Here is a 15,000-nt window from a genome sequence, read left to right on the forward strand (position 1 = left end):
CTTCTGTACTTTCAGGTTTGTTCTTTCTTTCTTGCATTGTTATTTCTGCCTTTTTTGTCGTTCTCTCACTCTTCTCGTTTTCTGTTGCTTTCAAGTTCTTCCAAGCGAATACCGACCAAACGGCATCTTTTTAGCGGAGATCACTGAAGCGGTTGAGTGAGAGTGAGGGAGGGAGGGAGAGAGGGATGGGGAGAAGGAGGAGAAGAAAAAAAGAGTAGTGCCTTGATCATCAGAGCGCTAACACGGTTGTACTCAGGGACCTGATGACGGGGGGAAGAGTTACATGGAGAGAGAGAGAGAGAGAGAGAGAGAGAGAGAGAGAGAGAGAGAGAGAGAGAGAGAGAGAGAGAGAGAGAGAGAGAAAGAGGATACCTGCTCTACCTTCCCAAACCATCTGACGGGGGATTTGCAGAAACCGGAGCTGGGTATTGTAAGAATTAATTTTGAAACTGATAAAAAAAGAGAACGGACCCCGCAGGCATTTCTGGACTTGGCCACAGATTATGCATGTGTGTAGTTCTAAGAATGTGAGTGTGTAGTGTGTAGTGTGTAGTGTGTGTGTGTGTGTTGAGAGAGAGGGGGGGTGAGAGAGAGGGTGAGAAGACCTGGTCCCTGCTTGGTGTGCTGCACTTAACTAGCGAATGATATTTCTGAAGGCTAGGCTTCCATAATAACATGCATCTGGAGAAAGAGAGAAAGAAAGAAGGCTAGTGTGCTTTTCATTACAAAATAAGGGAATATGGTACCTCACCAGACAATTATGCAAATCCCACTTAAGGCTAAAACGCTTTCAGATTTCTTAAAGAGGTGCTCTTTTTTTGTTATTTCTCACACAGCCATGGGATTCGAGGGTTTATGGAAAGAAAATGTTTGAGCCAACAGTGGAACTTAAATACTCCCTCCCTCACCATCTACCCCACCTCGATACTCCACCCCACCCAGCTCGACTGAAAAAGACAACGCTATGGTTCTGTGTTTCCGCTTGAATTCTTAATATGACACATGGATGAGGCATATGGGCTATTAAAAAATGCATGACCTTTAGCAATCCAATCCAGATTGCACAGAATGAATGTGCGAGTTGGGGAGAGAGAGGGAGGAGGTGGGGGATGAGGAAGAAACAAGTCTCATCAAACATACTGCGGCAAAAGACATTCACAAAAAACGGAGAAAGATTTGTGTTCTGATCTCAATTATTTTCCTTCTTTCACTTTTTCTTTTTAGGTCTAGATCCTGAAAAAAGCACCAGCGACAAAGCGGGGGGAAAAAAGCTAGGAAAAGAGTGATTGAGGGGAACGACGGCAGCAAGGTCGAATGAGTGATCGAGTCAGGTAGTGAGTGAAAGACTATGCAAACTATGTCGAGCCAAAAAAAAGTATGTCTGTTTTGGCACAATGCACGGCAGCAATTACAGTAGAGCCTACTGTACTGCTGTACTGTACTGTCGACGGCCCATGAGTGTATGCCTGCTTTCGGAGTTAATTGTATGGTGTGTGGGTGAGTGTGAGCGGAGGAAAACAGTAATCATTTCCCTGACATTCTGTTTACTTTAACCCCTGGTCCAATCCCACTGGAGGGGCTGGAGGTGACTGGGCGTTGGGTTATTGGCAGGTGGAGGCAGGGGGGGTTGGGGGGGTGGACGTCCTGCCTGTCCCAGCCTGTCCGCCACTTGCCGTGCCTGGGTCGCGGTAACAGATCCGCGCCCGTCCACCATCTGGATGGCATTAATAACATACATTAAATCTACTTAAGCCCTGAAATGTTGTGCTGGGGAAAGCACACAGAGGGCGAGGGGGAGAGAGAGAGGGAGAGGGGGAAAAACGGCCATGGAATTTTTTGGGATAGCATCCAGTCCCTTTTTAGTGAATACGGAGCATTGTTAGGAGTTTTTGTTCCTCATATTTTGTGTGGTTCTCTTAAATGTCTTGCCAGAGCATAAACAAAGATCCCTTTGCACTCAAAGAACAAAACCCATTCACGCGTACAATCACCACACACACACACACACACACACACACACACACACACACACACACACACACACACACACACACACACACACACACACACACACACACACACACACACACAGACGCACAGAGAGAGAGAGAGAGAGAGAGAGAGAGAGAGAGAGAGAGAGAGAGAGAGAGAGCAATAACACTACGGATAGTACTATTGTGGCATGTACCAGTGATCCCTGTTGGAGGACCCGACAGAAAATATAAACTAAAGGACAAGGACACAGTTTCAGATCCCAGCGTAGTGGTCAGTGGCAGAGGAGGGTGATATTAAATAAACAGGATGGGGAAGGGTGAGGAGAGGGCGGGAGAAGCAGGCACCATCAGCAGCATTGGTGGAAAGAAGCACGTCTGGGGAAATATAAGTAAAGGTAAAAGGTACAGCGCTTTTTCTTGTTTGTGCGAAGAGTCAAGCTCAAGATTTACTGCACACCACTCACGCAGAGCAGGAACATATTGCAAGAAGAAGACCTACAGCACAGTGATTCATCACATTGTCATTCACTACTTACTTACAGTCAAATAACTGATGTATAAACAATGTAAAATCATGTATTAGTGTTATAACTGCATCAGTAAGAGTAATTCTACTTCATACCCCTCTGGTCACTATCTATGTGCATTTTTGCATACATTTCACAGTGCAGGAGTAGGAGTCCTTTTTAAGAGGGGGTTGGGAGAATCCAAATCCCCCTATTAATCAATGACACATGGCTGCACCTTCCAACATGTCTGTATTCGCCAGTGGACCATAGTGTACATTTATAGAGATTAGTAAAGTATTTTAATGGTGGCGGAGGGGGTGTGTGAAGGTTTTTTTTTTAAACAAGGTTCGCCGCTTGCCAAATGGGAACTTCCGTTCTGAAAGCATTAGTGATGAATCTTTTTCCCAGTAGGTCATTATTTAGAGTCTTCCGACAGGTCTATGCCACACCTTCACCATCACACTACTCTATACCTCTGTGCTTCTTTAAAAGCTACGCCTCCACCTCGGACAGTATGTCTCTGCGTACAGTAGCTATGGACAATGAACATGACAGAACAGCCTACTTTGTTAATATTGTACAATTAATGATAGCCTTGGCTATGCATGAATAGTATGCTGGCAGTCTTCAAGTGTTTCTGCACAAGATACAATTTATTGTTATAGAGTCAACATGGAATTCTTGGAATTCATGGAATTCTTGTGTTCAAAAATAAATGTTAGCTGTATAGGCTATAGGCTTGTGTGTGACCAATACTGCTGTAGTCTACTGCCAGCTCCAACCTTTACTCAGCTAACCCACCCCACAGCCACTAGCCCCCTTCCCTTATAGGCCATTGTCATAGACACACATACACCACACTCACTACTATACAGCTACAGCCCCAGTAGAATAGTCCCAAACGAGTGATGTCACACAGCCACCACGTCTCCCCTTTCCTAAGAAAAGAAGTTGGGCACAAGAGGCAACAAGATGACAAGAGGCACGCGGGGAGGAAAACGGAGACAGCAACAACTATTTTTGACGTCGCCAGAAAAAGACGGCTGGTGCCTCGACGGCCCTGTACTGTATATATAGCTTCGAATCCCCCTTCTGCTCCGTCCACTTGACCGCCATCCTATTCCTATGGTATTTTATTTAGCCCGTGGCATGGCAACCCTCCACTCGGCCTACTGTAAAAGCACAAGGGCTTCACGTTTACACACACACACATCACACACGCACGCACGCACGCACACACACACCATGAGTAGAAGTGCTGAGTTACACAACACCATACACACACAAACACACATACATACGGATGTTCATGCGTACGTACACACAAACACACACACACACACACACACACACACACACACACACACACACATGCGCGCACACACGCATACGCACACGCACACATACACACACACACACACGCACACACACAGTCAGGATGTCTTCCCTTCACAGGCAGAAAATAAATGACCCATTTTTATAGCTGTTGTATGTGGCGAACAGACCAACAGAATGGGATTGAAGATGGAATCAGAACGCTTGTTTTCCAAGAACGGGCAATTTCCACATACATCAGAGTGAAAAAAAATGAAAGAAAAAAAGAAATAGAAAGAAAGAGACAAGTCACAGACTGAGAGAACGCAAGTGACACAGAAAAAGGGAGTGAGAGAGAAAAAGAAAAAAAGTGAGAAGAGTAGAGCAACAAAGAAAAAAAATCTGTTATTGCCATAATTTGATTTATTTAAGTGCAAATGATTAACACTCAGGGACAATGGCTGGAAACAGAGGGGATCTCTCGATGCAGAAATAACAATGAGCTCTTTGTCTCTCGCGCCCGTCTCCTCCATCCAGACAACAAGCTATCATTAATTTGTCCCTCATTGCAATGTAGAAATCATCCCTCAATGGCAGATACAGCATTCTGCTCACACAACCACCCCCATCCCCACCAACCCCACCCCACCTCGTACACACTATGAGAGGAATACCAAATGTGTGTGTGTGTGCCGTGGCTTATGCACCATTAAAAACAAGTCGCGTTAATTGAAGTGGTTTGTTCATAATCATTTTTCTTCTTTGCATTTTTATGTCTTTATTTATTTGCTTACTCGAGCTAGGCTGGGCTGAGTGTAGGGCTTGCTAACAGGGCTGTGTGGACGGGGGGAGGGAGGATGGTATTTGGGGCGTGAGGTGGTTGGTGTGCGTGGTGGGTGGGAGTGGAGTGGAGTGGAGTGGGGTTTGGGGTTGCGGTGTGCTCCCAAGGCCACCGTACATGAAAATGAGGCTGTGATCGCTACACAAAGCACATTAGCGAACACAACACAGCTGCACTGCTGCTGTCGTACAAACACAGTGATCTCCCTCTCTCTTGTACGCACGAGTTGGGCACCCATCATTTCTATGATCTATCTCATTCTCTCTCTCTCTCTCTCTCTCTCTCTCTCTCTCTCTCTCTCTCTCTCTCTCTCTCTCTCTCTCTCTCTCTCTCTCAGCTTTACAGTAATTTTGTTATTACAGCTTGCGCCGCAGGGCGACCCGAGCTGAACGTTAACCATCTCAACCCCCCCCCCTTGCCCTGCCAATACCATATTCTTAGGGAGTCGTCTAACGCGCCTGCAAGACAAAAAAATGCCTATTCCTTTTAAAAGCCCCCCTAAAAATAATGTCCTCTGCGGTGTGGCGGACATGTCCGGGTGGAGAGGGGCGGGAGGGAGGGAGGGAGGGAGGGAGGGGGGAGGGATGGGAGGAATGTAAATGACGAGAGGGGAGAGCACGCCTCGCTCGCTCACTCGCTCGCTTGCCCTTCCAGTTACATCAACGGACAAAATTCCGTTCAATAATTCACCACAGTCACTCGCGCCCGCTCCCTCACTGGCTGCCTGGCTTGCTCGCCGTCTCACCCCTCCCTCCCTGTCTCTTTCTCTTTCTCACACTCTCTCTCTCTCTCGGCTCACATGATCTCTCTCTCTCTCTCTTTCTCTCTCACTCAGCTGGCTGAGCCGTATGCTCTTTGCTCATTCGCTTCATTCATCCGCTTGCTCTCTCGTTCCTTCAGCTCTCCAGCACCCCCCTCAGAAACAGATGTGGAAAGTCACATTCTTCAAAAATGGATTTGAGGGTTGGGGAGGGGAGAGATGGTGTGGGCCGTGGGTAGGGTGTCTTGCTCAGGGGGTGTGTGGATGTGGGGGCAGTCGTTCCCTCCCATTTGAGAATCACATCCGCCGTCACAACCAGCCCACCCACCCACCTCACACCGTCCATCCCTCACACGCAGTCATCCATAGTCTCAGCAGTTACGTGTTAATATTTGAAGTGGGTTTAAAATGCACGGAAGCGAAGGAACGAGCAAGCAAGCAAGCGAGCAAGCAAAAAAAAGGCACATGGCAAAAGGGAAATGTGTAGGCAGATTGCTCAGGTACTATGAATCACTGCGGCTTTTTAGAGATCCATTCATCTGGAATAGGCTTTTGGCAGTCGGCCAGCGAACACCCGACCTGCACTGCAGTCGCGCCGCATGTGGGCCAGGTCGGGCCCATAGGTGCCGCTGGCGCCTGCCTGCCTGCCTGCACTGCCTGTGCCCTAAGGCAATCTCGGGGTTTGGAAGACACTAACAGCATTGTCTGTCATCAGGTCTATGCACGTCACACGTCACACCACAACGCCTCTCCTCTCTCTCAACCCACCTGGTCCACAACCAAATCAAGGACACACCTTACTGTTGTTGTTGGGGCTTACTGTACAGTCACTCACTGGCTGGCCCCAGGTTTTTCCTTATGAAGATGAAGAAAAAAGAAGATGTGTGTTTGTGCAACAGAGAGAGAGAGAGAGAGAGAGAGAGAGAGAGAGAGAGAGAGAGAGAGAGAGAGAGAGAGAGAGAGAGAGAGAGAGAGAGAGAGAGAGAATGAGAGAGGGGAAGGGAAAAATAACAGAGCGAAAAATATGTGCTCAGAAGAATAAGTACTGGAAACTCTTGGGCTATTTCTCCAAAAAAAAAGAGAAAAGAAAAAAACGAGGGGAAAATGATAGCCGGCTGTGGAGGTTACATGTCCAGGAATAAATGACTAAAAATATACAGTCGGGCGGCGATAGCGGACCAGCCCTGCCCCTCTCTCTCTCTCTCTCTCTCTCTCTCTCTCTCTCTCTCTCTCTCTCTCTCTACCCATAAGTCCTCTGTCTCGTCACGTCTCTTTTGTGAGGCAAGCGCGACGGAGCCTCCTTAACACTGCGCAGTTACTCTCTCCCGTTTGCCAAGCCTTTGTAAGCACTCACTATTCACTTGGAAGAAAAAAAAGTTAATGGCTCCACTAAACGTGGAAGATTTTCCGCCAAGTAACTGTCACTCAGTGCATAAAAAAAGCACTCGAGACAGGCCTTTTGCTGAGTTTTATTTTTGTCTTTTTTGTGAGTGTGCTTATTCTTCATCTTCCTCCTTCCTTTTTTCCATCCTCAGCCTGATTCAAAATGACGAAAAATCAAATCTACCCCTTTGTAATAACTTCAGCGTGTTTGGAATGGAGTGGAGGGGATGGGGAGTTAATGGGGGGGGGGCTTACATGCACAATGACTTCATGTGTTGAGATCAGTCACTAATAAATACCATTCGGTGGTGTAACTTAAACAGTATGAGCGCTGGGTCCGGTTACGGGCTCTTCTAACATTAATGTTTAAAACCCAGCCTTGTGGCAAAAGACATTTCAATCCGCATATGTAACCTACTAAAATTTGTTTCAAAGTCGTAGGCTGGCGACGGCGCTGTCAAAGCAAACCCAGAACATTAGCAACATCTGTGAAGGGTTTTTTTCCTTTCCTTTTCTTTTCCCTGGCCGACGAGAGAGAGCTTTCCGCAGCCATCTACAACAAGCTATATGACAATTTCTATAAATCTCCCTTGTCAAAGCAATGAAGTCATTTCACAGACTCTCTCACTCTCTCTCTCTCCTTCTGACACACGCACGCACGCACGCACGCACGCACGCACGCACGCACGCACGCACACACACACACACACACACACACACACACACACACACACACACACACACACACACACACAGACAGAGGCATGTTTGAGATTAGTCTGTCATTGTGACATGGGGTCAAACAGGTTATCCAGCATAATTTCACCCATCATTATCACCCAAATCTTCACAGGCTATGAATATGACAGGCGGAAAAATAAATAACCACCACAACATAAATAGCTTCTAATCATTTACACTACGCAAATTTAGACGATCTGTCCTGAAATATCTAGCTTACCAAGTCCCAGAGGTTATGACACATACTGTAAGTGAGTGGTAAGGGATGAATGAATGGAAGCAGTAAGCCATTATTAACAGGAGATGCTCTTTGGACACTCATGGATGACTCACAGTCTGAACGGTGTTCCTAAAATGCTCTACGGCGCTTCAAAAAATAGACCCTGCCTTTTCTCCCTTTCCCCTTTCATGTTCTCAGACAGACGTTGCAGGTTTCGACCTCTTAAGAGGCAGCTGCTGGCTCTTAAGGACAACTACATTACCCAGCACCCCCCACCCAACGAGCTCACCAAACAAGCTCCACCTCACTTCCATTACAGCAAAGAATGAAGAAAAAAAATCAATTGCACCCTGGGAGTCCTTACTGTATAACATGCAACTTTCCACCTGAAAATGGGGAAATAATATCTGGAGTTGAATCATTCCATGTCTTCTTAAAACTATTTGGCTTCCTTCAGTTTTCCAACATATGGGCTGTCTCAGTGCCTGTTTTCTTTTGGGAACACTGTCCTTTGGAAGACTTTGGAAGAAGGAAAAACGAAAACCATAGCAAACACATCCCGATCCTCTCAGGGTCTCTTGCCGACAAGACGAGTGAAAAAGAAAACGATGTCAGCATGTCATAATAGCTTAGCAGGCTTAGAAATAGAACACCCGGCAGGGTACGAGACTAGCCACGAGCTATTATGACACGCTAATAGCATGTCACGTCTCGACCCATTCCTTTTAAAGAAAGGAGTACCTGGGAAGAAAGAAAAAAAAGAGAAAAAAAGAGATTCAAATAAGCAGGTTCTGCGCGCTAGCAATTTGGACAGGCTAATAACGGTTTTCAGTGATTTGGCTTGGTTAGCTCGATATCGCAGAGGCAGCCCCCGCTTTGGCACGGCAGTGTGATGACTTCATGCAGACACACGAGGAGTGTGGGGGATCTGGCAGATGGGGGCACGCACCACAAAATTATTATCCCTCTTGGAAAGAGGAATAAAAATAATAAAACACAGAGAAAACCCAGAGCTGACCTTACGCTACCCCGCAACTGCCATAAACATCTTGGCGCTAACCTTTTCGGAAAAAAGGTAATCAGAGATGTGTCATGTTCCTGAAATAATTACAAAGCCACACTACAAGACTGGTAATAGGCTAATTAAGACATTGAATACCGGCGGTGCTCACGGGATTATGCCGTAGAATACCAGCGTTCTAAGCCCTTTTTTGACGTTTTTTGTAGACTCACAGCTTATTATGTGATAGGGCCACTGAAATATGTTATGACTCGTTCGAAAGTGGAGACGCTGCCCTCTTAGTAGGTGAAAACTGTGTGTCTCTACGAGCTTTTATTGCCGAGTAAACCCACGCTAAACCGAAGTGGGTATCCATGGAATTCAGCTACAATCGGAGATATTGAGGTTTTTGTGAAGGGTGCGCTTCTTCAGAATGTGACGAGTTTGAAAGGGGATGAGTTGGTTTTAATCACAATTTGGTGCAAGGTTAGCTCTGACACACATCTTCCTGCACGTCAAGACACGCCTCCTGCTCTAAACCACTACGACACCGGCAATCAATGCCCTTCGAAATTCCACGTTTTTCACACAGACTGAACACAAGCTCTTTGCACACATGCAGAAGGTCGGACATTTGCTAAAATGGTCCCGATGACTCCCGAAAGTAATAGCCCAACAACATTGACAACAAATCCCAATGATATGATGCTTAGATGTAGCCCATCCGATCCATATGTACCATCTATGCTAGCTTCTGGCTTTTCACATACAGGAAGACAGTTCAACATAGGGGTGAATAATCAAATAAACTTATCTGGTTGGCGATCAAACTTCTAAATCGGAGCGCATTACTCCAATTACAATTCGGGTGCCATTTTGATCCAAGGAGCTGGTAAAGGTCTAGGTAGCAAGCCCAGAAAGTTCAAGAAACTCCTGGCACGATATACAATGGTCTCTGTGTTTACCTATTGCGTGAAGTCAGACACAATACACGCTACCGATTGTGGGCTACTAGGGAAACAACAACATAGCACGATTTATGAATACGGCAGCACACCTCCTGCTCTGTCACACTACGACACCAGCAATCGATGCCCTTTGAAATCCCCGTTTTTCACGTGGACTGAACACAAACTCTTTGCACACATGCAGAGGGTGAGACATTTGCTAAAATAGCTCCCGATGACTCCCGAAATAATAGCCCAACATTGACAACAAATCCAAATGATATGATGCTTAGATGTAGCCTAGCCCATCCGATCCGAATCATATGCGGTGGCAGATGGACACTCCCAACTGAGATCGCTCCCGGACGTGTAGTCCCAGGTGTTTCTATCACTCCCGGACGTGTAGTCCCACCCGGATCGATAGTCTGGCTAGTGGGAGCGAGCCGACAGGGGAGCGTCCTGCGTTGGGAGCGACAATCAGGGAATCATGATATGTAGCCATGCTAGCTTCTGGCTTCTCACATACAGGAAGACACAGAAAACTTATCTTTTTGGCGATCAAACGTCCAAATCGGAGCGCATTACTGCAATCACATATCGGGTGCCATTTGGATCCAAGGATCTGGTAAAGGTCTAGCAAGTCCAGAAAGTTCAAGATACTCCAGGCACTATACAATGGTGTTTACCTATTGCGTGAAGTCAGAGACAACACATGCTACAGTGACCGTACTAGGGAAATCAATGCAGGCAGCGCGATAGGCGACATGGGTTGGCATCCAGACATCTTGGTAAGTTAAATTAAAATATCCAAATCATAACACTCAAACATCATAACAATCAAACAACTTTGGACTGCAAATGTTGTCATTTATGTCCATCACAGAGCTACCAAAATCACATATATTGTCCATTGAAGGGTGTAGATTCAAAATATGATATTTAAATGCAAAAACGTATTTTTGCGTTTTGGTATACAACGCATGGGCGTGAAAGACGCATTATTACGTCGTCGGTACTCAATGTGTTAAGACATTCCCCAGACTGCATACAGCAGTGTTGGGTGTCTGAAAGGAGAAGTCAATGATTTCTTCGCACTTTTAACAATAACACAATTCCGCCGCTATTACACCAAACGCCTGCAAACCTGCAATAAAGGCTTAGCTAATTCACCTTCGGATAACATCTTGACGCGGCTATGATGAGGTCAATTTCACACTGTCTCTCGCAAGATGCAGGGAACAAAGAGATTTGAACCCCCACCAGAGCAAGGTGTTGGATTGCAGCAGAGGATGGAGAGAGACTGAATGGGTGTAGGAGTTCAACAAGGCTGCGTTGTAGATACTTAGAGAGAGATACTACTGGAGTGCTTAGGTTTCCACTGAATAGGAATGTCTCAGTAGAAGTGGAATTTGGGAAAAATGCACTGTAAAAGGGTGTGTTGTGTGCTGTGTGTGTGTGCGCGCGCAGGTATTCCTATGCTTGAAAATGTTGACTTGAAAGGACATATTAATGGCTCTGAGAGTATTATATGACTAACACCATGACTGCTACATTCAATTCTGTGAGTGTTAAACTAGCACTACGATTGACTGTGGGGGTCAAGTGGTGACAGTGTAAGTAAGTACTCCACAGTGAAGAAGAAGGATCACTGCACCGGCACACTGCTGTGCATAGGAGTTTCAGATCTTTGAATACATGGGTTGACTGTACGTATATACATAGTGGTGTGTGTGTTTTTGTGATGTGGGCTGACCGTTGTACATTACAAAAAAAAAGTCAACTCACCAAATTCGTCGCAGACACTCTCGTTCTCCAGGAGCGCGGGGTGCTCAAAGGTGTCGCGACAGTACAGGATCTGCGTGTGGTCCGTGAGCGAGGCGATGCCACCCAGCGCCAGAACCACCTGGTCTGCCAGCAGGGCACTGGGCCGCTCGCGCAGCCGCGCCACCACTGTGCGGTAGCGGCAGTACTGCGGGTAGCTCAGCACCAGCACGCGCTTCTCCTCCGCATCCTCACCTGGTGGATAAGAGGGACAACAGAGGACATGTCAGAGGAGGTGCACAGGAAACATGCATGGCATTGGCATAAAGCAAACACACAACAACACTCCTCGCCTGGGCATAGGACAACACCACCCTACAAAGGCAAAATGTAGTAACTACGCCATTGAAACTGAGAACAAGACCCTCAAAGTATTGGCATGAAGTTGGATATTGTAGTTAAGGCATATTTTACAAAGCAATATCTGTAAAATGGAACACATTTGGAACATACAACTTTTTCACAAGATAAAGGAGGTGTTATAAGGTTAAACTAAATATATAATAATAATTTAACTAAATTTGGACAAAAAGTATGTAGTAACTGCACTTTGCCTTTGTAGGGCAGAATAGAGGAGACAGCGCAGAACAGGAGGTCAGTAAATCAGTCCGTTTTATTGCTCTTACCGCAATTACAGATAGCTGAGCAGCCACAAAGTGCTTCACAGTAAGTACATTAGGTAGGCCAAATTCAACTGGTCTGACAGTGTTAATGGACCTGACAGGTGGAGAGATAGCATGGATGGCATTGGCATAAAAACAAACCCCAAAATAGAAACATTTCAGACCCCTTCAAACAAACAAACAGGCAAAAAAATATGAGACAACAGAGGAGACACGAGACATGCCAGAGGGGGACTGCACTTGGTATCATTGATATTAGCAGAAAAGAAACAAGAGAGGCAGAATTTCAGACCTCTTCAAACAAACAGAAATAAAAATCCCTGTGAATCTGAATCCAGACATTTCTAAAATATGAATGTGGGAGAGGGAACAACAGAGGAGACAGAGTAGAGAGGAAGAACTGTTAGAGGTCTACGTCTGCACTGTAAGGTCAATCTATATTCCGTTTAGGTTATGGATTGTGCTTTGTGTTGTGGCAGCTTTTGTGCACGCTCAAGACAGATTCTTCAATCTTGACACTTGAACCTGTGGCATGGAAAGCATCTGCCCCAAAACAAAAACAAAATGAAAAAAAAAATCAAAACAGAAGAACATTTCAGATCTCTTCACGCAAAAAAAATATAGCACAAATAAAAATTGGGTGACTTTACACGTTTCCTGGAGGTGGCCAGAATGCCACATATCAGGTGTACAAGTTATCTAATAGGCTGACAGGTGAGCAGGTAATCCTTTGAGGGATGCAGGAGGGACATGTAAGTGAAAAGATCCCGCACCTGTGTCTAGTGATAGCTACAAAGTGCCAGAGAGGATGGCTGTGTTCTTTCAGTTGATTAATTGGCCCAGACAGGTAAGTGGGGAGACAAATGTAATAGAGGGTTTTTGTGGCAGGCAACGACTACGGCCAAACACTGCTCACCGACTCTGCATCTGTCTTTCATGTCGAGATGGATGTTTCTATTCCACACAAAGTAATAACACGTTGTATCTAATGGCATTACAGGTAAAACAAAGGAAGACGTGACAGGGAGGCGAGAGAACACCATGATTACGGACCCTACCACAGCACAGATAAAATAAGCAGGATTTAAATGAATACCAGTACTTTTCCAACGGTTGGAACAGGAATAAATAACCAACCAGCAGCTCAAATTTCAGGTAATCAAATATGACAGCCAAGCAATTACTGTGGGCGAGCTATACTTGAAAAGCAGCTACGCAGGTTGTGGGGTGGTCTGTGCTTAATCTTTTGCTTTGAACATCTGCCTGTTTTAATACAAGCTGAAGCTATATCAGACCTATTGAAGCCTTGAATTTCAGCATTTCCTTTGCTCGCTACCACACCTTAACCCCAGAGCTGCAGGCTTAGACGGTGAGAGTGAGGGGGAAAAAAAACACAGAATGTCATGGTTAGCATTATGTTACCCGCGGTAACAATAGGTGTTGTTCATGCCGCGGCCGTGAAAAGGGCCTTTATCAAGCAAGACTTCCTGCATTGTCGAGACAATTCCTGGGCCCGACACAGCCCAGTTACAGCATGCCATGTGTCATACGGGGAGTGCCGGGGGCATAACATCCTTTTTGTTTAAAAGAAGAAGTGCATTTAGCCGCTGCCGAGTGACGGTCATAAAAAAAGAAGACAGTGTGTCCATTCCCTTGCTCTAGGTCAATACAAGGCCACGGCTGTATAAAGCCAACTGTAATATTGCACAGTTGTATGAGTATAACAAGTTAATAGATAGCTGTCTTCAAGGAAAGCAGCTGTTGTGGCAGTTTCTCTCTCTCTCTCTCTCTCTCTCTCTCTCTCTCTCTCTCTCTCTCTCTCTCTCTCGGCAGGATTACTTTTCCATTAGACGGTACTTAAGAGGCTCAAAAGAAAACACAAGCGATGGCACTCTCGAGCCAGTCAATTCCTTTAATCTTTAATAAGTCAATTAAGTTCAGGAGTTCCAATAAAACCCCCTCAACAATGTGGGGCTTGCTATAAACAGGAAAGCCTGAAGGCAAAATACCTGTGGCACCAAAAAGGAGGAATATCCATGGAAGAAGGTGATTACAGTTATTTTTCCACAGGTAGGTTTTTGACCGAATATCAATGTCTCTGGAGCTGAATACTGGGATAAAGAACTGCAAAGAGTCAGCGTGTGTGCGTGTCGTGAGTGTGTGTGCGATAACTCCAGAGGCACTGCAATGCTTGGCCAAGTACACCAAGTGCTAAAAAAAATACCTCTGCCAGTCTCTCTCTCTCTCTCTCTCTCTCTCTCTCTCTCTCTCTCTCTCTCTCACACACACACACACACACACACACACACACACACACACACACACACACACACACACACACACACACACACACACACACACACACACACACACACACACACACGTTTCTCTCCCTCTGTGAGCGAAATACAAAGCTGCGGGATGCTTCATTTTACTGTCAGCCAGAGTGCGGCAGTAACATGACAGCACTCTGTTAGGACACGCAGTATAAAAAAAGAACCATCGGGCCCGAAGCCCAGTCCATGTTGGGTCCCCCCCATCTCATTCCGCAAGCCACCGCAGAGCGCCTCAGAAAAATCCCTTTACGACATCCAAAACATAAAATTACATCAAATGAGGACACGTTTCAAAGGTTCGTTTTACACACATGCGGAGCGGACATTATTGCACCACAGAAGCAGCAGCAGCAGCAGTAGCAGCAAAACGATGAACTCAACTCTGCGATATGCACTTCTTACAGTGCAGTGTGGTTGCTACAACACAGGGCAAAATCACACACAACCTGTAAGTTTGAAGTATAGTAGTGGTTTGTGTCTGAATATACTTTCTACAACACAAACCAAAATC

At 45.8% G+C, this 15,000-nt stretch overlaps 1 protein-coding gene across 1 annotated transcript in view; it reads right to left on the reverse strand.

The window, feature by feature from the left end:
* Positions 1-15,000, reverse strand: part of arid5b (AT-rich interaction domain 5B) — a 143,695-nt gene that overhangs the window by 95,064 nt on the left and 33,631 nt on the right. Inside the window, exon 4 of the mRNA XM_063221915.1 lies at positions 11,495-11,725. Within this exon, the coding sequence (XP_063077985.1) occupies positions 11,495-11,725 (231 nt within the window). The remainder of the gene's footprint in view (positions 1-11,494; positions 11,726-15,000) is intronic.

The sequence above is a fragment of the Engraulis encrasicolus genome, chromosome 17 (genome assembly GCF_034702125.1).
Source record: "Engraulis encrasicolus isolate BLACKSEA-1 chromosome 17, IST_EnEncr_1.0, whole genome shotgun sequence".
Classification (NCBI taxonomy): Eukaryota; Metazoa; Chordata; class Actinopteri; order Clupeiformes; family Engraulidae; genus Engraulis; species Engraulis encrasicolus.